The sequence below is a fragment of the Vombatus ursinus genome, unplaced genomic scaffold (genome assembly GCF_900497805.2).
Source record: "Vombatus ursinus unplaced genomic scaffold, bare-nosed wombat genome assembly UNPS02014813.1, whole genome shotgun sequence".
Classification (NCBI taxonomy): Eukaryota; Metazoa; Chordata; class Mammalia; order Diprotodontia; family Vombatidae; genus Vombatus; species Vombatus ursinus.
Window position 1 is genome coordinate 30,990,915 of NW_020954591.1, and position 27,675 is coordinate 31,018,589.

Sequence of the window (27,675 nt, forward strand, 5' to 3'; positions counted from 1 at the left end):
CCTTCCTTCCTTCCTTCCTTCCTTCCTTCCTTCCTTCCTTCCTTCCTCCCTCTCTCCTTCTCTCCCTCCCTCCTTATCTATCTATCTATCTATCTATCTATCTATCTATCTATCTATCTATCTATCTATCTATCTATCTGTCTATCTATCTATCTGACTGTCTGTGTGTCTATCTATTTTTCTAAGCAGAGAGGCAAGGGAGAGGCTGAAAAAGGAGATTCTTACACAGAAAAAATGATCTGCTTTTTACCCTTTGGTTTAGTCTTGGAAGGTTCAGGCCACAGAAACCTCAGAAGGAGGTCAGTGTTGTTACAGGGCTATTATTTTGGTGTTAACGAGCCTTCAAACCAAACAGACTTCCATTGGTCCAGAAATTATTAATCTTGGCCTCCAAAAATGAAATTTTCTAAAGATTAATCCTCGTCATAAGTCTGTTGAATCAATTGTATGGGAGCCCTCCCATTTGCTCCTTTATACCACTTTGATTTTGGTTTGTGGCTGTCTTATTTTGAAGCATGTCATGATGGTCTTAGTGACAGATTTTGGTGGGGAATTTCCCAGAAACATTGAACTCTAGTCTTTTGGGAATGTCAATCCTCTCTTTTGAAGGAATATAGTAGCATAGCTGACTGTCTAATCTAGATGGCTCCAGCTCACTATGGAAGAAAATGATAAAAATGAGTGGTTTCCAGCTCCAGGATTGTGAAATAGAGTTGGATATACAAGCAGGTTACTACTGTAAACCACCACCGTTTCCACCTGCACTTGACTGTGGTTAGAAATGCAATAACAGCACCAAGGGGGTGGTTTATTGTTCTGCCTTACCCAGCCTTGTTGGAGCCACCAGTTTATACCTAGCCTGGGTCAACTCAGTTCTTCATGCTCCTCAGGAACACAGTACATTGCATAGCAGAGTCCTTCCAAATAAGACCTTAAGGATCTCCATGTCTAAATCGTAATGGTCTGGTTGTGCTGTTTTTCTTGAGAATAGAAATGAACTGAAATTTTTTTTTTGGTCTAGTATCTGAGGCTACAGCAAACTTTGGATTCCTGTCTTCTGTTGGCATGATTGCCTAGAGAGAAAAAACAAAACCCCAAATAACCCCTAACTTTAACAGGTTTCATGATCTAAACAGCTCTCGAATAAGTTATTCATACCTCAAAGGTTCCTATTCACTTTTTGGACCCAAGACTGGCTCTGGCATCTGGGGATCATGGATTATGTTGCTAAGTGTGAATTTCTGAATGGGAAAATCCAATACATTTTAAATGCCAGTTGAGAGTTTATAACTTTAACAGTAAACTAGATGGATAGACCCAGTAATCCTATGGTTGAATGGTCAAACCTTTACACTGAGTCCTTTCAATTTAATTCATTGGAATGTGTCCTCCTTTGGATGACTAGGGAGTTGAGAGAATTGAAGCATAAATGTAGTCAACTCAAAATTATCCATTCTAATGGAGGAAATCAGTGGTTCAGATAACACAGTGAGTAATTCTTCAAATCATCTATTTGGTTTTAGAATATATTTTCTGCTTTTGTTGGTGAGCCTGGAGGTAGGGCAAGGTTTTGGGGGAAGATGAGGATTTTTCCTTTCATCTTACCCCACCCTAATATCCAATCAGTTGTCAAGTTCTCTTCATTCCATCTCCGTAGTTTCTCTTGTATCCATCCAGTTCTTTCTATCTCTGTGGCCACCATTGTTACTTAGGCCCTCCTTACACCTTAACTGGACTATTGTAATGGCCTCCCAAAGGGCTTCTCTGCCATTAACTTTCCCCTTCTCTAACTGATCATCCTTCACCCAGCTGCCAAAGTAATCTTCCTTAAACCATGTCAATCAGTAATCTCCTAGCTTTTAAAAGCTTCCACAAGCAGTTTCCAATTTATCATTCCAGTCAAATCTCATACTGCTCCCTTTTGTTTTAGCTAAATGGGATTAACTTGTTATTTCATGAACTTTCACATCTCCAGTCTCTATGCATCTGCACAGATAGCCCACCATGCCTAGAATAAATTCCCACCTTTCAAGAGTCTCATTTCATCTACAGCTTGGCTCTGACGCTGACTGCTCCATGATGTCTTTTCTTGTTGTTTTCCAACCATTCCCTCTCCCGTGTCTTTGTACTGCCTCTCATCTTGATTTTTCCTAGAGCTTTGTGTTTGACTTCTTCTTCCCCCCTCCCCTTGTTCCTTACCATGCATTAGGCTTATCACAATTCCACCTTGTAGATTATAAGTTCCTTGAGAGCAGGCATCATTTCATTTTTTCCTTTTTATCCCCAGCATCTAGCACAGTGCTTTGCCATTGGTAGGTGCTTTATATATGCATATATGTATTGTGTATATATGTATATACCCACATTTACATATGGACACACATGTGACCTTATATACATGTGTATATAAATACCTATATGCATATATTTATATATGCATACATATATAGATTATGTATTTGTTGAATTTGTAGGGGGAGTTCAGCAGGATTTCTTTTATTAGCTCTATTTAGTTCAGTTGCATGTTAGCTCATATTCCCTAAATAATGGCATGGGAGTTGACCCAAAAACTTGCTGGTTTGTAGGGGTTGGGGGAGGCACTAAATACTTAGTATGAATGATCCATAGATAAATAATTGAGAGTTGATGGCATATACATTTCTATATTTACAATCACTGCCATCCTGATATGATGAATCAAGCAGATCATATTTCCTTTCTTGGTGTCACATATTAACTTATATGTATATGTCTATGTATATATATATATACACACACACACACATATTTAAATATATTTTATATATTAAATAATTAATTTATTTAGAATATTAATTTATTAATAAATAATTAAATACATATGTATTTAAAGTAGAACATGGCAGGCACTCTTCCTTGCAGCCTCTTTCTCTTGAAATTTGGTGTCAGTGTTTGGGCTTTGGACAGTTTTGCCAATGGAAATTTCTCCAGGAGCTGTTGTGCAATCCCAGCAGCTGTTTTTAACCTGGTTTGGGAAATTAATGAACTTGCATGATCTTGTGGTCAGTGAAGAATGTATTAAGCAACTCATAGAATAAGAGACTTCTGACATTGCTTTGGACATGAACTATTTATATCAGATCTTTAGTTCTGTTTTTTTTTTTTAGAAGTGCACTTTCAAGTAAAGAATCCATGCTACACCTGGAGAGGGTATGGAATGCAGACAGGCAGTGGGGTGGGGTGATGGTGGTGTCCTTCTTCTGGACAAAGAATTCCACAGCCTTACTTGTCTGTAGGAGACATCAGCCTATACATATATCTCACTAAGATATATTTATAAAATGTTGCTGCCAAATAGCATTTTAGAACCAAGGTCAAGGAAGGCCAATGTACTTAGAGTGTAATGGATCTTTTTTTAAAGGCTAAAGGATTTTGCCAGGTTATGCCATCCTCTTTTTAAAACATTTATGCTGTTTTGACTTGGAATAGGACTCTGTCATAATTTCCTCATTTGTTCTGTAGGTCAAAAGTGCTACATGGAAATCCCCACAGTAGGAGTTTCAAGGCAAGGAAATTGCTTGGTGTTTGTATCTCTGAATCTGAGGTCCTTGTATGGGAGATTGGCAGATCATAGAGCTCTTAATGTGTCCCAAGAGCTGTACAGCACAGCCATAGAATGGTTCATACAGCTATAAGGAGTCTTTGGATTCAACTCAGAATAACCAGCTTACTCCTGAGTATGACTAGTAGCCCCAGTGGAACTTCATTTAACCATTGGCCTCCTTGCAGCTCTGAGCAATACCCTTTTGAAGGATGAGAGGGTTTTCACCATTGTCTTTTCCTGACCCTTCCCTCCCTATCCCCATTTTCCCTCCTTCCCTACCTCTAGGTAAACTTGGAGGCCAGGACTCCTTTGAGAGCATAGAGAGTTATGACAGCTGTGACCGCCTCACCCAGTCCTGGAGCAGTCAATCATCCTTCAACAGCCTCCAGCGTGTCCCCTCCTATGACAGCTTCGATTCAGAGGACTATCCTGCTGCCCTGCCCAACCACAAACCCAAGGGCACCTTCAAGGACTATGTGCGTGATCGTGCTGAGCTCAACAAGGATAAGCCCGTCATTCCTGCGGCTGCTCTGGCAGGCTACACAGGTAGGAGTCCCTCACCAACCACTCAAGAGGCAAGTGGTTATATGACTCCTGGTATGGGGCCGATGAAAAGTCTTGGAGTGGAGGATCTTGGCAGTGGGGGAGCCTGAGTAGATATCAAGCTTCTTCTTTGGTCCTATTCTCTGTTAGAGGAGTAGTCAATACTTTAGATGTCTTTGTTGAGTGTCATGGTCATAGCGGCTGCTGAAAGAAGTGAAAAGAAGCAGATTGTTCCAGATGGCATCTCCCAGTAGTGTGTGAGATATATTTGTACTTTTGGCTATCTTCTGTTTCAATGGTAAAGTAAATAGCATTGCCTAGGAGTCCCTCCACCAAAGTCAGCACCATCTGATGATATTAGCAATTTACCTTTTCTGATGCCTGCTGAATGCTCTTGACTATAGCCCATTATTTGTTGAGTAATCTATTCAAAGCTGGGCTAAAAAGTCTTTCATCCCTCAGCTTTTTTAATAGATCCCTCTTTGATGAATCTATAGGAATCACCAACTTCTACCTTGGTTTGTCAAAGAGGATACAAAGGACTGCTTTACTCACATGGCTTGTTTAATTTTTTAATTTAGCCTCTGATTTAGAGTTCAATATAGTACTGAACATGATAGTGATACAATGCAATGATCATAGGATCATAGAAAGAGAGCTTAAAAGGACCTTGAGATCATCTAATCCAACCTTATTTTTATTGATGAAGAGATTGGGACCCACAGAGGTTAAGGGATTTGCCTAATGTCACACAGGTAATAATATGCCAAAAACAGGAGAAAGCTAAGATATGGGTTGTGGACTCTGGTTCAGAGGCCAGAAACAAAGCTTTAAAAAGGCAATGTCTAAATGGTTGGCAGTTCAGAAGGTTCTCTGCCTTGAAGCATATGAAAAATACAACTAAATATGATCCACAGAGCAGTAAGGTTTTAATAATCAGATACTTTCTTGAAGGCTTTAAAAATTTCTGAAAGTGAAATCATTATGAATTCTAACTAATTTTAAACTTAAATAAAATTTTAAATATAAAATTTAATTAAATTTTAATTAAAAATTAAAATATTTAAATTTAAGCTCTAAATAAAACCTACCTTTTATTTATTTATTTATTTTTTACTCTAGACCTAACACGTTGATAAGCAGTGACTATTTATGTGGGTTAGTAATTCATTGGACTGGAAACAGTACAGGATGTAGACAGGACGAAGAAACACTTGCCTCCTGATGTAGCAAGAGCTCTGGTCTTGGAGCTAGAAGGTGGGGCCCCTGTTCTAACATTTACTAGCTCTGTGACCCTGGACAAGTCATTTAAAATGAGGATGATGCTAATTGCGGTAGAGATCTCCCAGGATTGTTGTGAGAAAAAAACACTTTATAAACCTTAAAGCCTAATACAAATGTGATACAATAGCATTTGATCCTTATGACAACCCTGTGTGTTGTATGCTACATGTTGGTGTTATCCTCATTTTATAGATCAGGAAACTGGGAATCAGAGATACAAAGTGACTTGTCTACCTATGATCCTATTGTTATTAAGTGTTGAAGGCAGGGTTCAAACTTTTCTCTCCCCTGATTACAAGTGCAGCATTCCCACCGTGCCTCTCCTGAGTTACACATTGTATCTCTCCAGCATGGTGGCTCTCCAGGTATATCATATGGAACCTTGCCATAGAAGTGTTGACAAATGCCTTGTGTTTGTCAAACTTTGATGATTGAATGAACAAAGGGATAAAGTATTCGAGAAGAGCTTATTTCGTGCAAAGCATGATGCAAATGGGAAAGTAAGAAAACTTCTGCTCTCAAGGAGTTCCCATTTTAATGATAGTAGAGGGAGACATGACATGGAAGGTTTCAGCTGCAAGTCAGATTGAAAGGTACCATGATCTTTAGGGTGCAGTAGCAAAGCAGATGCCAATGCCTCTTTAAGTATCATTTCCCACTAATGAAAATCAGATCACTTTCTGGTGTTGAACCATTTGACAGTGCCAAGGACTTTGGGGGCAAGAACTTTCCTTTCTGGGTCTTCTGCAAGAGCAGTTGCTAGGCTGCATCTTCATAGGGGTTGATGATGTTTGAATCCACTGAACCTGAAGCATCACTATTCCCAGGCTCTTGGGAACACAGCCAGGGCTGTCTTTATCAGGGCCCAAGGGGAGATAAAGGAACTAATTAGCTTATAGAAGCAACTTCTCAACTGACCTTCAAGGGAAGACTTCCTATTTATGTTTCCTTCTCTCTGGTTCAGTGAAAGAAGGTATATTTTATGGCCTTAAAAATGACATTGTGACTTTAAAGTTCGCCTAGCCCAATTTCCTTATTTTACAAGTGAAACCTCTTACCTTCTCTTTTCCTCTGCCTAATGGATACAGGGGGTGCTCAATAAATGGATTTTTTAAGCCAGTTGAGTAAAAATCTAAATAAAAATGGGGTCTCCATTTTTAAAATTAAAGCCACTTGGAATGAGGAAAGCTTGGGGGTGAGCCACACCCATGGTACAGAGTGTTAGCTGACTATTGGGAATGCCTTCCAGATGTTACAAGAACAAGGCACTGAAAGTAAGGGGAGGGGCTGCCTTATTAGGAAGGGGAAAGGAAAGATAGGGAGAACCATCAGTTGTATTGGTCTGACAGGGTCTCAGAACCATCCTAAAATGGCAGTGCCTTCTTCTGCTATTGGGGTGGCTGGAAAGATCTCACCCCTCTTTCACCCTCTCACTTTCAGTCCCAGATTCTTGGCTCTGTTGTTGAACTTGAAATATAACCCTTCCCCAACCCTGGCAACTAACTAGTCACTGGCGAAATAAAAATCATAGAGCATGACCTTAAAAAATGTCAATGTGATCTCACTACTGGAATCCTAGACCTTTGGAGCCAGAAGGAATGTTACAGGTCATTTAGGCTGACTCCACTTTACAGGTGAAGCCCCTCGCCTCTCTTTTTCTGTCTTGTTTGTGACCTCTGATGGGTGAGCAGTATCAAGGTGTTAGGTACTGAGAACACAGCTGGCTGTGAATACTGTTGAAGGCTTTGTGATGGTATAAAATTGTATTTCTAGTTCCAGGGCTTGAGAGGTATTCACAGGAAAAGCTTAAATGAATCTAGGTTGTTCCTTTTAGAGTTCCCTCACAGCTGAAGGGTTGGAGAGAGGATCAGGGAAACCCTATTTTGGCCAATTCTTTACCAGCCAGTAGCAGAGGTTTGTGGTCAGCCCTCTGGGGTGGGATTCTGGTAGAAATGGATAACTTCAGTGGCAAACATGGAGAAGTGGCTATATCCTCATTCCAAGCTGAAACAGGAACTCTTCTGATTTCGTTAAGCATGTTTGTTATTGGGTTTTCTGAATGGGAAATGCATTGAGGCCTACAGGCAGAGTGCAGAGAGATGACTTGTACCCTCTCAGTTCCCCAGGGTGGTTTATGGGAGATTTCAGGAGAATTAGTACAGCACCATTAACAATAATTTACTGAGACCTGAGTGATCTTTACCAGAACTACCTAACTTTGGTAGGAAGAGAAGATTGAGGTGAAGCCTCAGGGACTGAGGATATAACTCGAAAAACAAATGTGAAATTCAAGTTGAGGCAAGGACGAGGAAATGAGCCATCAGAAAGGATGCTTAATCCAAAGTGCCCTTTAAGAGTAACGAAAATTGGCTCCTCTGCCAATCAAATCTCAGAGCCTGAATGGCAAAATCAGAAACTGCTTAGCTCAAATACAAATAATGTTCTGGAGGTGTGAGCACTTCCTTAAGACTTTCCCCATTTTACTTGCTAATTATTTTATTTACAGAGGGTAGTATATAGGCAGTAGTTAGAGAGGGAAAAAAGGAAAGTTCCTGGAAGCATCCTTGAATATCATAGCCAGATAAGTAAAAAAATTTCTAGTAACCCACACTCACACTCCAAATGATTATACCAAATTTAAAAAATATATATATATTTCTTCTTTCAAAACAACGAATCCTGTGTGGGGCACATACTAGCTGGGTGACCTTTTGGCAATCACTTAACCTCTCTGGGCCTCAAGTTTCCTCATCTGCAAAATGAAGGGGATAGACTCCATGTCCTGCGACTCCTTCTAGCCTTGAATCTATGATCCCATGATCCTAAGCATATCGTGTGAGGTCTTGGGCTGATTGGTAATTGCTCTGCTCATCATTTTCTAAATGACAGCTCTGTAGGGATCTGATATGGTGATGAGGACATCAGCCCACAAAAGAGAAGTCTTTGGGATCCTCTTGTCTGTCATTAGCGCATTCTGTGACCTTGAGAAAATCTATTTCTGTCCTGATACCTCCTTTTCATTTCTGTAAAGGGGAAGGAGGAACCTTCTTATCTTGCTCACAGAAGGTCTCTTGGGATTTAATGTAAGCTCAAAATATTTTGAGATTGTTTGCTTAACACTGTTGCCTGTGTTTTAGTCTTTGACTCACCTTCCAGTGATTCTGGATCTGGTCCTTGGAGGGTTGTGAGTTGCTAGGTATGGGTGGGAGACTGGAATGTGACTGATTTCCTTGTACTCAAGGCCTAGTGGACCCTTCCTCACAGCTCTGTGACTCCTAATAACTTTCCCCACAATGCTTCTTACTCCCATGGCTCTGGTGCTGTTCAGCTGTTTCAGTCATGTCTGACTCTTCATGACCTCATGTGGGGTTTTCTTGGCAGAGATACTGGAGTCGTTTGTCATTTCCTTCCTTTGTCATTTTACAGAAGAGGAAACTGAGGTAAACAGGATTAAGCGACTTGCCCAGGGTCACACAGCTAGGAAGTGTCTGAGGCTGGATCTGAATCCATGAAGATGAATCTTCTGACTCCAGGCCCTGCACTCTATCACTGTGCCCCTTAATTATGCCTCTGGTGGCTTACTCCCCATTTATAACACAGAATTTCCAGTTTCCAGGGGCAGCCCCTTCTCTGCCTCCTCAGGAACAGGTAGTGAAGGCATGCTTGATGGAATGCCTCTGGATGAGTTTATGCTTTTTGTTGTAGCCCCTGCCTTCAGACTTCAAGTATTCCTTTCTGGTGCCACTTTGGCGCACCCAAGTATGCTCAGATTCCCCAGGCCCAAGGGGTGTGTGTGTGTGTGTGTACAGTGTGTGTATATGTGTGTGTACAGTGTGTGTGTGTGTACAGTGTGTGTGTGTGTGTGTGTGTGTGTAGCGGGAGAGGGGGGAAGGGAAGCACTTTCTGTTCCTTCATTTGATGTCTTAGTTGTTTCACTGTAAGTAAAAATCAGTTAGAAACTGAATTTTTGTATTCTCTTGCACAGTTACATTCTTCCTCCATAGATAAGAAAAATTGCATCAACCTTCTCTGGGCTCCCATGGCAACTTGTTAAATTAGGTCAAGATGTGGGAACAGATAACATGGCTCGAAAGGCTGCCTGTTAGCAGAGTTAAGAATACATCAAATGCAATGCTGGCTTCCGCCAAAATGTACCTTCTTACCTTACTGTGAATTGCTTACGGTTATCAGGCTGATAGCATCAGAGAGCTCCATTTTTTTCTTGTGTTCAAATGCGTCATGAACAACTCAAAATCACAAGTTGAAGGTGCCTGGAGCAATGTTTTCTGTATGTTGTGTAGGCATCAGGGAAATGTCTTTGGGACCCTCAACCATGAAATATTCTTGACAACTTTGATCCTGGCAAACTTAGATTACCTTCAGTATATTGCCAAATAACGTTTCCCCCCCATTCTACAGATGATGAAACTGAGACTAAAATAGTGACTATCCAGGGTAGAACACAGCAGATAGGACAGCTCCTGAATGTTGAACTCCAGATTTTTCACCAAAATGCAAAACTTTCCTTTCTCCCCTCCCACCCCCATATTAATCAATCAGAATAATATTTGGAATCTGGGTATTCTCCTTGATTCACAAATAAGACAAAATGACTAGGAAACGTCTTTGCCATTTGTCTTTTTTTTAAATAACTGTTAGTTTACTTTTCAAGCAACAAGTTAAAAAAATATCTATTCTTCTCCCTTCTCCTCCTCACCCTAGTTGTGCAAATTTAAAACATAAACAAACAAATCCCTTAATACATAGCTACATGATCTGGCAAAACAAATTCCCACATTGGCCATGACCAAAAATATGTCTCTTTCTGCAATTTTAATTCATCACCTTCCAGGAGGCATGGCATGTTTCTTCTTCATTCTTTTGGACTCAGAGTTTATCATCCTCATTGGGCCCTCCAATCCCTTCATCCCTTAGTTCTTTTCCAGGCCACCACCCCTGTGCTGGCTATCTACTGCCTCTTCCTACTACTGTTGAGGATGTAACCATCCTCCCAGTCACCCATGCTCTTGACCTAGGTGTCATGCTTGTCCCCTCACTCTTTCTCCTCTCCCCCATATTCAATTTTTTGCCAAAGCATACCTATTTTACCGTAATAATACCTCTTATGCCACCTTCTCTCCTCTAACATTGGAATCACCCTTGTGCAGACCCTCTTCATCTCACACCTGGGCTTTCATCAACACCTCACACCAGCATTCACCTGCTGCTTGGACTATCTGCCATAAGTTTCTCTTTGTCCACTCCATCCTCCCCTCAGCTGCCAAAGCATTCTTCCTAAAGCACAGAAACTTGGAAAAAGTTGACAAATACTATAATGAGAAGACTTGGAATGAATCTTAGTCTAGTGGTCAGGAAAAGGGAATAAGAATAAAATGAGACTAGTGTGTTTACAGTGGGATTTTGAAAGAGCTGCACTCCTTTCTCAAGAAAAGTATTGTTGTTGATTTAAAGCAGTTATTAGAATCCAAATTCAAATTGATTTGATAGAACTTGTAGCTAAGGTGTCTATTAATAGTTGCAGATTAGCTAGGACTTTTGTGATGATCTCTTGGACATGACTTTTCCAGATTCCAGTTTAGGATCTTTTGACTTAGGACAATGGATCTGGCATAATTTTAAAAAGCAAATTAAGGAATAGTGCTGAGAAGGAATATAGCCTGAGACTTCAAATCATAAAATTTTAGATCGGGCAGAGACTTTAGAGATAATCTAATCATTTTATGGATGAGAAAATTTAGACCCTGAGAAGTTAAATAATTTGTCCAAGGTCACTCAGTTTGCTAGTTGATAAATACAAGTCTTTCCTGAGTAATCATAAAGATTTCAGTATAGAGTATCTCTCAAACCTTACTCCAGGATTATTTGGATTGAAATGAGAAGTGGAGGCTTGTGTTATGTAAGACTTAGGGAAGCAGGGATTTTTCTTTTGGGATGTTGGAAGAACATGTGGAAGGTAGGCTGGGCAAATCCAAACCAGGTGCTAATAAAAATTTTATGCTGGATAGAGTTTCATAAGTTAAAGATGCCACAGAATCCCAGATTGAGGGTTAGGGAGCTTAGAGATCAGTTGAGCCTCATCATTTTGCAGGTAAGGAAAACGAGGCCCTGAGAGTTGAAGTGACTTGCCCACAGTTACGCAGGTAGCATCTTAATTTTCTGTGGTTAAGTAAGATTATAAAACTTTAGTTGGAAATTCATAGTACTTGCCTGATGATTCCAACTCCAAGGTTCTTACCATTATAACATATTGTTTATTACATAATATAATTATATGGCAATAATACATTAATTATATAAATTGAAATTATGCACACACAAATCCTACAATGTTTTATACATACACATATATGTATGTGTATATGCATGTATAGATGTATGTTTGTGTATATATGTGTATATCTGTATCTGTATTTATCAAGCTGCTTCTCCAAGCTGTGATTTAGAAAGAATTGAGTGCAACGCTAGCAGGATAAAAGGTTGAAATTGAGCAAAACTGTGATATTGATGAAACCATAGAAATATCCCAGAGTACTGGCTTTGGGCAACTTTCATCTGGATAGAAACTTGGTTCTTTGGCCTTCAATACCTGTCTTCACTGCTTCTTCTTCCTAACTTTTTGTCTTTGTTGATTTTTTTTTTATCATTTTCCACTGATATAAAGGAATTGTTATAGCAGGACAACTATATCTATTTTCATCTTTAAAATGTGGGGTTTTGGATTAGTTCTTTCTTTCAAGCAGTTGCCAATGATTTAGGGAAGGCAGTTTACTTGCAGGTTATTTCTGAAGCAGAGGATGATTCTTTTTGAACCTTTTGCTTTGGGGGCAGTGGAGGGCAGCTAGATGATGAAGAAGATGGAGCACTGGGCCTGAAATCAGGAAGACATAAGTTTAAATACTAACTGTGTGACACTGGGCAAGTCACTTAACCTCTGTTTGTCTTAGTTTTCTCATCTGTAAAATGGGGATAGTAATAGCACCTAACTCCAGGTTTCAAGTATCAAATGAGATGATTGTAAAGTGCTTAGCACATTGCCTAGCACAAAGTGAGTGCTGTATAGATGTTAACTATTATTATTCTGGCCACAGCACTTTGGAGCTCTTTGATGAGATGGTAACTGCCAAATCTTTGGTACTGGTAAGCAAAAACAGGGCCCTCTGGGAGTAGACTGCTTGTTTGTGGGGTCAGTTTCTAGTTATGGTCCCCATGCTTGTTTCAAACAAGACTTCCCTCCAACACCTCCTCCCCTCTTCCGCCCAGGAGCCTTTCAGTCTCACACAGCACGAGTTTGTCTTTTGACCTTTTGAATAAAACCTGAAACTGCAACTTATCCTGAGAGAGGTTGGCTTCTCTGTCTCTACTTCAAAGCTCAATCATTTCTTCTTTGAAGTGAAATGATCCCACTGAGCCAGATCTCCTGCTTTCTGCTGTGATCTCCAGTGTTGGGGTCATCCTTACAAAGTCCACCTCTGATAATTAATTTAAATGCCCTGGAAATGCTTTGCCATCTATTGGGAAACAGCCTGCCAGAGTTGGTTGGTTTTCTCTTTTTCTATAATTTGGCATTTTCTTCTTCCTTGAAGGAATTTTCTGTGGCTTGCCTCCCTTCACCCCCACCCCCACCCCAGCCTTCTCCACTTCCTTCTCAGGCATCCCAAAGCATTTTAAAATCTCCCTCAATGCTTTTATTAGTGGTAACTAGATGGCTTAGTGGATAGAGAGCTGAGCCTTGAGTAAAGAAGACCTGAGTTCAAGTCTAGCCTCAGACACTAGTTCTGTGACCCTGGGTAAGTCACTTAACTTCTGTTTACTTTAATCCACTGGAGAGGGAAATGGCAAACCACTCCAGTATCTTTGCCAAGAAAACTTCCTACAGGGTCATGAAGAGTCAGACATGAACCAACAACAACCACGCTTTTTATTGTGTAATATTGAATATTCTAGTGATCTGTGTTGATATTTTATCCCTTGGTGGCCTGTATGATCACTGGGAACAAGGGCTGTCTTCATCTAAACTTTGTGCCTCTTCCAGTATTGACACAGTGCTCTGTACACAGTAGGTGCTGAATAAATGTCATTGTAGTTGCTGTTCCCTTATCTCTGAGTTAGGAGGGGATGGTCTAGAATCTTAAGGTTACAAACTTTTAAGCCTTCCCTGTACTGGATTTAAAGTGGAGGTTTTACCTTGCTTACCTATAATCTAGTAGTTACTACTATTCATTAGGGAATCAGCAATAATAACCATCACTAATCATATTAATAATAATCATAAGCAAACATTTATTAGGTGCCTGCTATGTGCCAAGTACTACGAAAAGTGCTAGAGATAGAAAAAGATGTAAAAGGTAGTCCCTGCTCAGCTGAAAGAGTGGCATGAGTCACCTTATCTCTCAGCCTGGTTATATTATCAAGATTTGAGGACTAGGATTAGACTTTTTTTTTTTTTTTGCTTTTTTTTGGTGAGGCAATCAGGGTTAAGTGACTTGCCCAGGGTCACACAGCTAGTAAGTGTTAAGTGTCTGAGGCTGGATTTGAACTCAGGTCCTTCTGACTCCAAGACTAGAGCTCTATTTGCTGCGCCACCTAGCTGCCCCTTAGGATTAGACATTTAAGAATGTATTTGTCATTCATTCGTTTCAGTCATGTCCAACTCTGTGACTCCATTTGGAGTTTTCTTGTCAAAGATACTGGTATGGTTTGCCATTTCCTTCTCCGGCTCATTTTATAAATGAAGAAACTAAGGCAAATAGTATTAAGTGACTTGCCCAGGGTCACACAGCTAGTAGGTATCTGAGGCTAGATTTGAACTAGGGAATCTGAGTCTTCCTGACTTCAGGCTTGACACTCTATTCACTTGTATTCTCTTGTATCATTCTATAGTATTTCCCGTCAATCCTACCCTCCCAGTAAGATATTAAGCTCCTCAATGCTAAGTACAATGGTAATCTCTCTTAGACTTTGCCAACACATTAAGAGGGGCTTAATGATAGAATCATTCAATCATAGAGTATTAAATCTAGAAAGAACCTTAGAGATCAACTAATACAATTGTTACATTTTACAGAAGAGGAAACTGAGACCCAGAGAATGACTTGTCCTAGGTCATGAAGCTAGTGAGTTAATGGCAGAGCCTGGTCTTGATAGATCTCAGGTATTTTTTAATATACTTTATTTTTTTCTCCAATTGCATGTTAAAACAATTTTTAAAACATTTTTAAAAGTTTTGAATTCCAAATTCTATCCCTCCCTCTCCTCCCCTCAGGACCTCTGTTTTGTTGTCTTGTTCTGACTAAAAGCACTGACTATAAAGCCTGTCAACTGGGAAGCATCATGGTACCATGAAAAGATCACTGACTTGGGAGTCAGAAGACCAGAGTCCAAATACTGCCCCTCTTACTTTCTACTTATATGACCTTGGTCAAAATCACTTAATTTCTCTGCGTCTCATTTTCCTCATCTATAAGATGAGGTGGTTGGACTTCATGGTTTCTAAAGTCCCTTCCAGCTCTTCATCTACAATTTAGAACATTTTCAAACTGAGAATAACCAAAGCTACATCTGTGAATCCATAGCTGATTGAGGCCAGTTCTTCTCAGTAAAATTTCCCCAAAGTTTTTTGTCTGGACAAGCCATGCTTATGGGACACAAGATGCCTGGGTGGGTCCCACTGCTCTTCTGATGTATGAGAAATAGAGCACAGTGTTCAGCACAGAGGAGGTACTCAGTGAATTTTTATCTACTACACAACCTTCTTTCTGATTCATTTGTGCCTTCGACATGAGGCCTAAGAGTGAAAGTTCTCCAAGGTGACTGAATGTGAAAGTTGAAACTCTTAGACTAGGCTGGGACTAGGTCTGGTTGAATGATGCTTACAGAACCCACCTCTGTAGAGGCACCGAACTTTGGTAGCTGAGGTGGTTGGAAAGTTTCTCAGAGACCTTCTGAAGGATGGATTCTTTGATGACTACGTCCTTGCAGATGGAAGGGGCCTAGTGTATTACATTGCTGTGAGACAGGGGAGAAGATTCCCATTATTTTCTTTGATCCAGCTTCTAATACGCTTATCTATTTTGTTATTAATGTTATTACATTCTTAGCTTTGCTACTTATGACCTGTATGAATGTGGTCAAGTTGCTTAACCTGTCTTCAGAGAGGCCTCAGTTTCTTCATTTGTAAGAGGGGGGAGGGGTTGGACTAGATGAGTTCTGAGTCCCCTTTAGCACCAATTTCACTTTTCTCTCAACTCCTAGGCCCAGTGTCTTGCTTATCAGTAAACATTTGATGAATGAATGAATGAACAAATAAATGAATGCACAAATGCATGAATGGATGAGATTTCACAGCACCAGAATATTTTTCCTTGGATTTAAGCACCTAGCCCAGAATTCTAAAGGGTTTGAGTTTTCTCAGCCTAGGTTTCTAGAGAGCTGTATAGCCCAGGGAGATGCAGTAACTTGCAGGATGGTACTGAATAGTTACTGAAAGAAAGTACTGAACTCAGAACCTCAATTTCAGTCCTTAACTCTGACTAGTGAATAACATCTTATTAACTAGATTTATAGGACATCAAGTTCTAATCATCCATGCTGTTAGCATAAAATACATTTTCTTTACCAAAATCCCCACCCCAAATCCAACTCCCCCCTACCTTTAAGAGCTTCTTAAAAGAAACAGTTACCTAGAAAACATTGGTAAAGAAAGACGTAAAGAAACCCACTTCCTGACATTAGCTTCACTGCTCCACTATCAAGCATTGAGTCAGTGCTGGGTTTGACATGGTTAAAAAGAAATATTTGTGGGTTTAGAGGAAAGAAGTAGCTGCTTTTGAATATACTGTCTATGTCTTTAAGAGAGTTACAGCTTCTCCTCTTCCTCCCTCCCCCCTTTTTGTTCTTCCACCCCCATACACGTGAACTTGAACACTCAGGCAGTGCAGGTGTGAGGAGATGGGACAAAAATAAGCGCCTTTTCTCCAAAACTTTAAAATCTTGTAACTGTCTTGCTGTCAAGCCCTACATACTCACCAAATGAGCCATAATGAGGTATGTCCCAGGTGGGACAGCCCAACCAGACCCTATCTAGAGTTGGACAATGGTGCCTGTCAGCCTATGGGTGACTTTTATCCCTAGATAGTCAGTTCCACAAAGCTTTCCTTCCAAGGAAGTGATGGAGCCTAGGTCCAAATGCTTTCTCTCCCTAATAGAAGATTGTATATTTCTCTTCAGAGTAGTTATGTGGAGAAAGGTTCATCTGTGATAATCGGAGGCAAGGACACGAAGAGAAACAAACACCTTTTGGAGAAAGAGGATCTAGTCCTCTCTGTGGCCGGGTCTCCCCAGACACTTTCTGTAGCACTTTTACTTGTAAAGTAGTTTCCATCTATTTATTTTTGTGTTCACAGATGTAGCAAAAATAAAATTACAGGGATGAATATCTATGTTTTAAAAAATTAGATGTGGATTGTGTTTTATTTATAACACTTCTCCCTATATTTTATAACTTTTAATAATTGTATACCCTCTATTTCCCCCAGATAGCCACATCAAGGTCCACAAATTAAATTCCAGAAACTCATTTTCCTTCTTTTTCCTTTGTATCTTTCACTTACCTACTGTTCAAAATTTTCTCTCAAAAAATTAAAGAAAATTTCTTCAATTTGATGTGATGCTTGGTTCGATGATATTTATAGTATCTGCATCCATTCCTTCCATTCCCGTTCTTTTATAGCACTTTTATCCTTTTCTTATATGTGACAGTTTCTCCAATTTACAACATTTCTGTAAAGTAGGAGAAACATAGGATTCTTGCCTTTATTTTAATGGCTGGAGAAACCAGGGATTGTTGAGGTCATATGATTTGTCCAAAATTGCACATCAAGTCAGAGTCAGAATTAAGACTGATTTCCTTGCCACTTCTCTACTTTGGTCTTTAAGGTAGACTGTAAAGTCTTGGGGAGTCTAAATACTTTATTTCTAGGGCTCACTCTGTGGTCATATACTTTTTAGGTTTCACATGGCTCATGCTAATTCTTGGAGTAATGTGTTTGTAGTATTAACTAAGCTACAAAAATTGCTTTTGGTTCACCTGTCAGTTTCTGCCTTTTTAGTTTCCATCTTTGGTTTAATGCAGGTACTAGGGAGACATTTTGCATTATACTGAATCTTTATAATTCTTTACCATTACAAAATATGTTCAATAAACATCTACTTACCCATCCTTTTGTGCCTGGGAATAACAATGTATAAACAAGTCTAGTCCCTGATATATACTAGCTACTTGACCATAGACATGTTAATTAACTTCTCAGTCCCCTGGGTAATTCTCTAAGACTGTTGAAGAGAAGTTCTTGATCTGTTTTGGCTAAATTTCCATACCAAGCACCTGACATCAATGAAATCACACATCTAGGCTCTTCCCCAATAAAGTAAAATAAAATAAAAGCCTCAGTTCCTGCCTTCTGGGGGTTTAAAATCTAAGACAGACAACTCATATTAAAAACCCATTTTAAGCCCTATATTCAGAAGAAGAAAAAAAATTAGTGGATGGAATTTGTCACATACAGATAACACTTCTAGGACTATTGATTCTTATACCCTTCCATTTCATCTAGGAGCTTTCTTTTATCTTTTATCCTTTGTCTTCAAACATACTCAGGTATCCCTTATCTTAATACCTTCCCTTGACCCTGTTACCATTCAGCCATCATCTCTCTCTCTCTTCTCCCTCATACTAAACCTCCACAAAGAGTAAGAATCTAAGCTTAGACTCCACTCCTTCCCCCACTCACTTGCTATTCATCAGAGCAATCTGTAATCTGTAATCTGTAATCTGACTTCTATCCCTACTCACATGGAGAGGATTATCTCAAGGGCCATTAATGAATTCTTAATTTTGATATCCATTGGCCACATTTTAGTACTCTTTCTCCTTGATCTTTCTGCAATGTCTAACACTACATATTATATGCTCTGTTCTTGAGAAAGTCTTTCCTGAGCCCCTTTAATCCTAGTCCCTCTATTGGTTATCTCCTAGTTACCTTATATATAGTATATAGTATATAGTATATAGTATGTAGTATATATATATGCACATAATTGTTTTCATGTCATTTCCCCCATTAGACTGTGAGTTCCTTGAGAGCAGGGACTGTGTTTTACCTTTCTTTGCATTCCCAGAGTTTAGCACAGTGCCTGGCACATAGTAGGTGCTTAATAAATGTTTATTAACTGAACAATACTCTCTCCTTCCTTGGTCCTCTGTGACACTGCTTTCTCCAAATACTTCTCCCTCTCTGATTACTCCTTAGGTCTCCTTCAGTAGTTTTATCTACCTTTTTTAATCCTTTAACTAGGAGTGTCCCCCAAGCCTCTGTCCTTGGCCTTCTTTCTCCACATTTTCTCTGTTGGTGATCTCATCCATTCACCTGGCTTCAATTATCAACTCCATGCAGATAACTTCCAGATTTGTATATTTAGCCCTGCACCCCCTCACCAGTACTAGGTCCTACTATCACCTAAAACTTAACATGTTGAAAACTTAACATGTCAAAACTGTACTCCTAACTCCCCCTCCCCCACTTAAAACCTTCCCCTTTTATCTTTCCTGTTTCTTCTCCATCAGATCTCAGAGGCATCTTTGACTCTTTCCTCACTGCCCATCCCCTGCATCCAGTTAGTTACCCAATCTTGTTGATTTGACCTCTGCAATGTTTCTCACACATATTGTCTCAGTGCCACCATCCCAATAAACTATTGTAAGAGCCTTCTCATGGATTCCTTTCTTCCAGCCTTCCCCCTCTCCAAACCTTCCTTTATGTAGCTCCTGCATAGGACTGGCCAGGCTTCTTCCTGCTCAAAGGTCTTCAGTTTCTTATAGGATAAAATAGCAACCCCATTCTTTTTTTTTTTTAAGGCAATTGGGGTTAAGTGACTTGCCCAGGGTCACACAGCTAGTAAATGTCAAGTGTTTGATCTGAGGCCAGATTTGAACTCAGGTCCTCCTGAAGTCAGGGCCGGTGCTCTATCCACTGTGCCACCTACCTGCCCCTAGTAACCCCATTCTTTAGGATTAGTGGAGCCACCCATGTTCCATAACTTGTCTCCAAACTATTTTTTTCTAACCTCATTTTCTATTACTTGCCATCATGTGCCAAAGCAGACTGTGGGTTAATTCTTCCTTGCTCTTCTCCTGCTGTCTTCTCACTGTGCTTCATTTAAGCTGGCAACATGGTACAAGGGGAAAAATAAACAAATAAACAGACAGACCATGACTCTGGAGCCAGATAATATGGCTCGAAGTTCTGTTTCTGACACTTAGTACATCTGTGACCTTTAGCAAGTCCCTTAGCTTCCTTGGGCCTCCATTTCCCTAACTGTAAAATTAGGGGATTTCAGATTGTGATAGCCTCTGAGGTCCCTTTCTCACTCTGTCTAAAGCAAAGATTCTTAATCTGGGGTCTACAGACCCTCAAGGGGGGTGTCGACGTATAAATTTCAGGTCTGTGAACTTTGATGTGAACTTTTACTTTCAATAATTGGAATTTAGCCTTTCCTTCCACTACAATTATAGGCAACAAGCATTTTTCAGAGTAGACAGAGACTTCACTAGTTAAAGCCATCACACAAAAAAAGGTGAAGAGTGCCTGCTGGTGAGCTAATGTCCTACCACCCCACATCTAGGGGCTTGCTCATGCTATGGGCTCTGCAGACACTACTTTTTCCATGAAGCCTTCCCTGGCTGCCCCTGCCAGAAAGGATAGCTCCTTCTTTTAGCTTTCTTATGGCCCCTTGCCTGATTCTCTGCTAGCACATTCCTCTTTATTTCATATTTATTGGTGTATATATCTTACCTCCCCTTATTAGACTGTTAGTTCCTTGAGGACAGAGTCTATATCATTTTTCATCCTTGTACCTCCAGCATTTAGGACAGGTCCTTTCAATCAATCAGTCAGTTAACAAGTATTTGCCAATTTCCACCATGTGTCAAGCTTTGTGCTAAGAGTTAGCGAAATAATTACAAAGAATGAAACAATCCCTACTCACATTGAGTTTACATTCTAATGGGATAATATATGAGGATGTGTGTGTATAATAAAACGTTTATATATTTATGTTACGTACACACACACATATATATACATGCATGTATATGTATCTATCTGTGTATCTATCACCTGTAGTAGATGCTGAATAAATGTTTATTTTTGAAATAAATTATAATCAAGGAAATTTTGGTTTGGGGAGGGTGGCTATAGGGGTCAATTTGAAATAACAGAGACTTTCCTTTCCCTTCCTCAATTTTTCTGTCTCCTAGATAGAGTTTGGCTCACTATTTAGGAGATAGTACCATAGCTTGAGTTATGTACCTTTTCCCACAGACAGGAAGGCAGACGGTCAGAATGTTCCATATGAGCATCATCTTAAAGTTGGGCAAGATGGAGCTAGGACAGTGAAAGCCAGCCAAACTTTTCTGCTCAATCTGAAAGGGCTTCATGGAGGAGAAGAGTTTTCAGGTTCTATTTAATTTATAGAAAGACAAGGAATTAGTAAAGAGGAGAATGGGCATTCAGACATCAGAATTCCTTCTGCCTGAGGAACGGAGTAGATGTGCAATCACACCAAAGGATGCCTTGTGAGCAGATGGGGTCATTTCTAGATCTGAGTGTTCTGTTTTTGCTATCATTGTTTGACTGTGGGTTGAGACATCTGGCTAGAAGGGAGGGACCAGAAAAGACTGTTTCTCTGTTTTAGGGCCACCTGCCAGATGTGTACTAATCACAGAGGAGTCAGCTCTTGTGCAAGGCTGACCAACCATGAGAGTTTCATAGGTTAAAATAAAATCTGGTGCCCTCCCTGCACAGAGGCCTTTAATGCAGCTTAACTCATCAACAGAGCAGCAATTTAACCCCCAATTGTCAACAAGGTGTGGAACTTCATAGTCCTTCAAGGATGGTGATGAGATGGGATTCAGGAGTCCTAATGCTCCTTTTGCTCCAAAGAGAGAGAAGCAAAGTGCTTGAGTCTTTCACCTTGCTTTTTTTTTTTTTTTTAGCAATCAGTTTCCGTATTTGAGATGCTGATTCTTTCTCCAAGAGATATCTTGAGATATCTCTCTTCATTTTAAATTTTCAGCTTCCTCCAAGTTTGAGAGGAAATCCATCTAGATGGAAGTGAACTCTTGTAAGTTAGTTCTTCCTAGGATACAGATAGAAAGGCAGCTGTGGTTAATGGGAAATGAGGAATTTGAGAGAGATCCTAAGCCCATTTCCAGCCTGATATTGATGTACTTTCAGCAAAGGAGATCCAGAAGAAGGGGTAATTCAAGTTATGAAAATGTTGCACTTAGTGTTTGGTTCAATTACAATATACACAGAAGAAAGGGTAGGGACTATCTGTCAGTTTTGTTTGGTTTCTTTGGGAAATAGGTGTGATTGGCAGGTGTGAAGTGAGCAGGCAGTCTTTTGAAATCAAACAGGGGATGAATGGTTGGTCAGTCAGCAGAAACAGATGAAATGAGCTTTGTGGGCTTTCGGGCTAGTTCTGCTTTCCTGATCTAGAGTCATCTCAGTCTTCTACTAGGTTGACAGGGATCAACTTTGCCAAGACAGCAGGGAGGAGGTCTTGAGAAAAGCTCAAGGCTAGTGGGGAAAAATGTTATCAAGACCTCCTTGATGATGATGATACCTCTTTATCCAATCTCCTCATCCTTATATGAGGGTTTCTATTTTCCCAATTGCAGGGAAGCCACCATTGAGGTAGCATCAGGGTGGGGGAAAAAATGAATCCTTCAAGACCTTTAGGAACCCTCAGCTGGTCAGGATATGCAATGCAGCTTTTGCTTTTGGCTGGTGAAGGAAGAATTTAAAGCATTATCAGAGTTTCAAAGGCCTGATGATAGGTAAGCATGTTATAGTGGATAAAGCCCTGGCTATGGTGTTAGAGGACTGAGGTTCAAATCTCACCTCAGATATTTACTACCTATGTAACCATAGGTAAGTTGCTCCTTGGGCCTCAATTTCCTTATCTATAAAACTAGATGGGTGGACTAGATGGGGAAGAGAGGAACAAGCATTTATTAAGCACCACCTAGTAGGTGGTAAATTTGACAGAGCTCAGGGCCTAAAGTCAGGAAGACCTGAGTTCAAATCCAGCCTCATGTACATACTAGCTGTCATTTAACCCTCTCTGCCTCAGTTTCCTCATCTGTAAAATGAGCTGGAGAAGGAAATGGCAAATCACTCCAATGTCTCTACCAAGAAAATGCCCTCCCCCAAAAGGGGTCACTTAGAGTCAGACACAACTGAAACAACTGAACAACAACAAACTATGTGCTGAGCCCTTTGCTAAGCACTTTACAAATATCTCATTTGATAACCCCTAAGGACCATTTCATCTCAAGATCTTTGATCCTACGAAGATCAAGTTGGATTATTTGAGGTACCTGAAGTTCCCCTCTGTGGAAAAAAGCATCTGTAGTGTGGCTTGCCATTAGGTTTGGTTCCTGTTTTAAAATAGTCTCATTAGCTTCTGTTACTAGAAACTTATCAGCATCTTTAGATCAGTATTGTTAATTTTGGGGGGGGGGGGCTAGGCAATGGGGTTAAGTGACTTGCCCAGGATCACACAGCTAGGAAATATCAAGTGTCTGAGGCCGGATTTGAACTCGGGTCCTCCTGATTCCAGGGCCAGAGCTCTATCCACTGCACCATCTAGCTGCCCCCAGTATTGCTAATTTTGAGGCAACCATCTTCCTCTCAGTCCCAGAGAGAATTATAATAATGATAACAGCAATAGTAATAACCCCCTCAGAGCTCAACCCATTGTCCAAGTCTCAAGAAAGGGGGAGTGTCAGCTAATAAATTATAATCAATAATAAATATATTAAATAAATAAATAATCAATCAATAATAAAATAACTAATAGGGAATTTATCTGATCCTTAAAGCTCTTCAGAATACTTTACACATCCTATATCCTTGGGGCCTCGAGATTGGTGCTATCCTTATTCCCATTGCATAGTTGATGGTCTCAAAACTCAGAGAGACTGAGTGACTTGCCCACTGTCCCAAAGCTAGCAGGGAGGAAGAGGTAGGATTAAAACTCAGGGTTTCTTGATGCTTAGTCCAGCATTCCATGGAGAAGGGGAACACTTTAAGATACCAAGAAATACAAAGCCAACAAGGAAATATCAGTCAATAGAAGGAAAGGATGGAAGGAGGGGTGGGGGTGGGGTGAGGCGAGGGGGGGTGGTGTATGGACTGCTTAATGGTGTGCATGTGTACGTGGTGTGCTGTTAGAATCCCCCCCAACCCTCACCCCCTAGGCAGAGACTTCCCTCTAACAGGGACCCCACTGTAGTTGTGGCTCTGTGCTCTGACTTGAGAAGCATAGTTTCCCAGTGATGCCAGTGAATTCCTGATGTGTGACACTCTGGAGCAGTTGTGGCAAAGGACTCTCTTGACTGCCAATGGAGGCCTTCAGACAGGGACACCATTGTGAGTCACATTTAGCATGTGAGCCTCCCCCTTCCCATGACTGACGCTATTCTTAGTACCCTCCTCCTCCCCCCAGGACAGAGGTCATCGGGCCATAAGCAGGGTCTGGAGTGTGTGTGTGTTGGGGGGGAGCTTTTCAATTTTAAGAAATTCTAGGGGCAGGGTAATTTGAAACTGAGTATGAGCAAACCTATGGGGATCACAACTAAAATATCCTCCAGAGGAGGTTGTAATTAGAGTCTGCCATACCCATTGTCTGTTTGGGGGAGGCCTGGAGCTATGATCCAGGGTACTGGCTGCTTGGCCAACCTATATAAAGTACCTGTATCTTTAGTTCAGCACAACATTCAAACTGTTGGTTTTCAAGTAGGTTTTTTGGTTTTTTTTAACTCTATCTTGGACCTGAGCAGACAGAGATAGCCCATTACAGAAATAAAGGCTTCTGTTACACAATATTATGAAGGTCTGATGGGAAAAGGTTTTAACCACTGTAACCAAGGACATGTCAAGTACCTATGAGGGAGCTAAATTGACTGGCGGCAAGGTCAAGGCAACCCTGCTGGAATTACCCATCTTTCTAGGCTTCCTCTCTCAGGCACTTAAGAAATGTGTTTTGTGTTGTATTGAATTGAGTTGAATTGAACTGAATTATCTGGCAGAAGGAAGAATGTTGACATTCTTTCTCTTTATTCTTCCCTATGAGAGAGGACACAGGCCTTGAACTCTTAAAAATGAATCATGAATTCTGCTTATGTTTTTTTTTTTCCTCTTCCCTTTTGGTATCACAGGGCCTGAATTCAAATTCAAATCTACTTGCTACCTGTGTGACCTTGCAAATCACTTAACCTCCTCGTCTATAAAATGAGGACATTGAACTGGGTGACCTCTAAGTTCCCTTCCAATACACTATACCTATGGGCTTATTTTCTTTTGGTGAAAGAATAAAGGTTTTATAAAGAGTGATCAATAACTTCCCTAAAAGCCAAAGAAAGAAGCCTGAACTTTTTGCTCATCCTGGGGTGAGCATCTCTTTCAGGATTAGGGCTTGCAAAGTCATATATTAGGAAAGAAGGAAAGAAACAAGCATTTTTTAAGTGCCTTCTCTAAGCTAGGCACTTTATAAATATTATCTCATTTGATCCTCACAACAGCCCTGGGAGGAAGATGCTATTAGTATCCCCATTTTACAGTTGAGTAAACTGGTTAAAAGTAAAAGAGATTAAGTATGTGAGGTCATATTTGAACTTGGGTCTTCCTGACTCCCCCTCAGCACTCTATCCACTGTACTACCTACCTGCCTCTTTGGGGGTGGAGGAGTAGGGGCATGCTGACATCATCATGGTCTTGATCATAGTTTTGCTTTTTTTTTGTATTCTCTGCACTTTGCACAATACCTGACACCTATTAAGTGATCAATAAATACTCTTGTCTGATTTGTCCTGAAGCCAATAAAAGATATTTGTCTATTGCAAGTTCCTTTCCCAAAACTAAGTTCCTATTGGAGATCAATAGGTTTTCTCTGGAGAGTAAAAACATCTTTTCGTGTTTTCTTCTTTCCTTCCTTCAGTGAGCAAGAAAGGGAAAGGAGCCAAATAGAGCACTGGATCTGAACTCCCAGTGCTGGTTTCATAAAGTTTTGTAGTCCTTTCTGAGCAAGGAAAAAGTCTTAATGAAAGGAGGCCCTTCCCCCTTCCCCCCAATTCTACCCATGTAAGCGGTCAAACGTTTCCTGGGAAAGGGCATGTACACACAGGAAGACTTGATGAATGGTTCTGGCAGCACCAGCAAGAATAACCTTCACTCTTTTTCCTCCCTGGCTTGGTGCCAACAGAGATAGAACTAAAATCCCCCTTTTTTTCTGTGTTGGGGCAAGCACCAGCCAAATGTCATACTCAACTCTGCTTGCTCCACCCTGATGAAAAGCGTGCTTCAGGGGTTGTAGGGAGCCCAGTCTTGCCTCCTCTTTCCCCATCCTGGAGTATTTTGTCCCTTTTACCTTGACTAAATGTTTTACATTTTGGTCTGTTATTTGAATCATTTGAATTTTTCAGACTTGAACACTAATCTGCTGCTGGTAAATCCCCAATCCCCCTTTTCAGCTCCTCTTTGTGTCCTTCCTCATTAGAATGCAAGCTTCTTAAGGGCAGGGTCTGTCTTTCTCTTTACTTGTATTTGTACCCCTAGTGGTTAGCACAGTACTTGGCACATAGTAAGCAATGAATAAATTCCTTTTATCTTGAATCAATCTACCCACATTTTTTTGTTGTTGTTTAAGAGAACTTTATTGACGATCTTTTTTTTTTTATATTGCCTGAATTTCCCAGTATATTCCATTCCCTTTCCCAGAGAGCCATTCCTTATAACAAAGAAGAAGAAAAAAGAGGGGGAAAGCCAGTTGATTTTGTATGAAGTGTTCCACACTCCTAGTTCCTCAGTTTTGCAAAAAAGCAGGGGAAGTACCTTCTCTTATCTCTCCCTGGGGCCAAGTGTGGTGAGTGCTCCTTATAAGACACTCTGCAACGTTTTGTTTCAGGGCACATAAAAGTAGTCCAGCACACATTCCTTACCTCTGGGAGCTTAGAGTCTAGTCAAGGAGAAAAGCTACACCTGTAAGGCTTTAGATAGCCATACAAGAGTTAAGTCAGAATGAACCTAAGGGATGCCATAGGCAGTCTGTGCTTTATTGACAAATGAGTGGTGTCAACAAATGAGTCAGGGCAATGAATTCAGATGTGGGTGAGATCATTTGGGACAAGAAAAGGCTTCTTGGAGGAACTGAGACTTAAACTAAACCTTGCAGGTAATTGAAACTTAGTATTAGAATGGCCAGTGGAGGCTTGGAAGGTAGAGAAGAATCACAATGGTCATGAGAAAGTTAGATGATACAGTGGAGTAGAGGAATGAAATTACTAATTTTTTTTTTTAAGCCAGGGGCTTCTTGTCCCTTAGAAAGCCATAGCTGAGGAGGAGAGTTGCTGCCAAAGACCTAGGGGGACCACCTCTGACTGCCTAGTGGCATTCCCGAAGTATAAGGATGCATGAGTGGTCAGGTAGCACAAAGTGTCCTCACAGGGCCTTCCTTCTTTACCTTCAGATTCATTCTGTGGCACAAAAAATAGTCTGCAAACTCTCAAAGCCAGATTGCTTTGGGAAGTGTTCCTTGGTGTAGTTTGAATAACTTCTTGCTGCTGTTTTTGTTTAACCATTGCTTTGCTCACCAATTAAGGTCATCAACCTCCATGCATTCCCTTGCAGGTCCCCTTGGGTCCCACTTTTCAACAGCACACACAGACCAAGGATGTTTATGCCTCTAGATATCACAGAAGCAAAGAATGTTAGAGCTGGGTGGGACCTGTAACAGCATGTTATGCTCAGAGCTCTAGAATAAACAATAAGGACGACTGACCTCCTAGCCTCCCTCTGCTGCCTGGGATGGCATATCTCTGGGAAGTCTTTGTGATTGCTCATCGTTAGCTTGGCATCTCAGTCAGGGAGTATTCAAGTGATTCTTATTAATTTCCCTAGAAAAAATTATACATACCTGTCAATTCTATTTAAACCCTCAAGCTCTCCTTTGATGGGGAGAGGCCCCACTGTGACTTAGGTACTTTCCTCAAAGGCAGATATTGGCTGTCTTTTTTACCCTATGTAAACCTTCTTACCTTATTTGTAGGGTGTTTTTTTGTGGGTTTGAAAGTAAGTTATCTTGAAAACTTTTTTACTCTTTTTTTGTCTTATTGCACTCTAAAA

The 27,675-nt window shown here is 40.5% G+C and overlaps 1 protein-coding gene across 2 annotated transcripts in view; it reads left to right on the forward strand.

Moving 5' to 3' along the window:
* ETS1 (ETS proto-oncogene 1, transcription factor) overlaps nucleotides 1–27,675 on the forward strand; it is a 190,636-nt gene that overhangs the window by 156,598 nt on the left and 6,363 nt on the right. For both annotated transcript variants that reach the window (XM_027835254.1, XM_027835255.1), the window contains one exon: nucleotides 3,869–4,129. In XM_027835254.1, coding sequence (XP_027691055.1) covers nucleotides 3,869–4,129 — 261 coding nt within the window. The remainder of the gene's footprint in view (nucleotides 1–3,868; nucleotides 4,130–27,675) is intronic.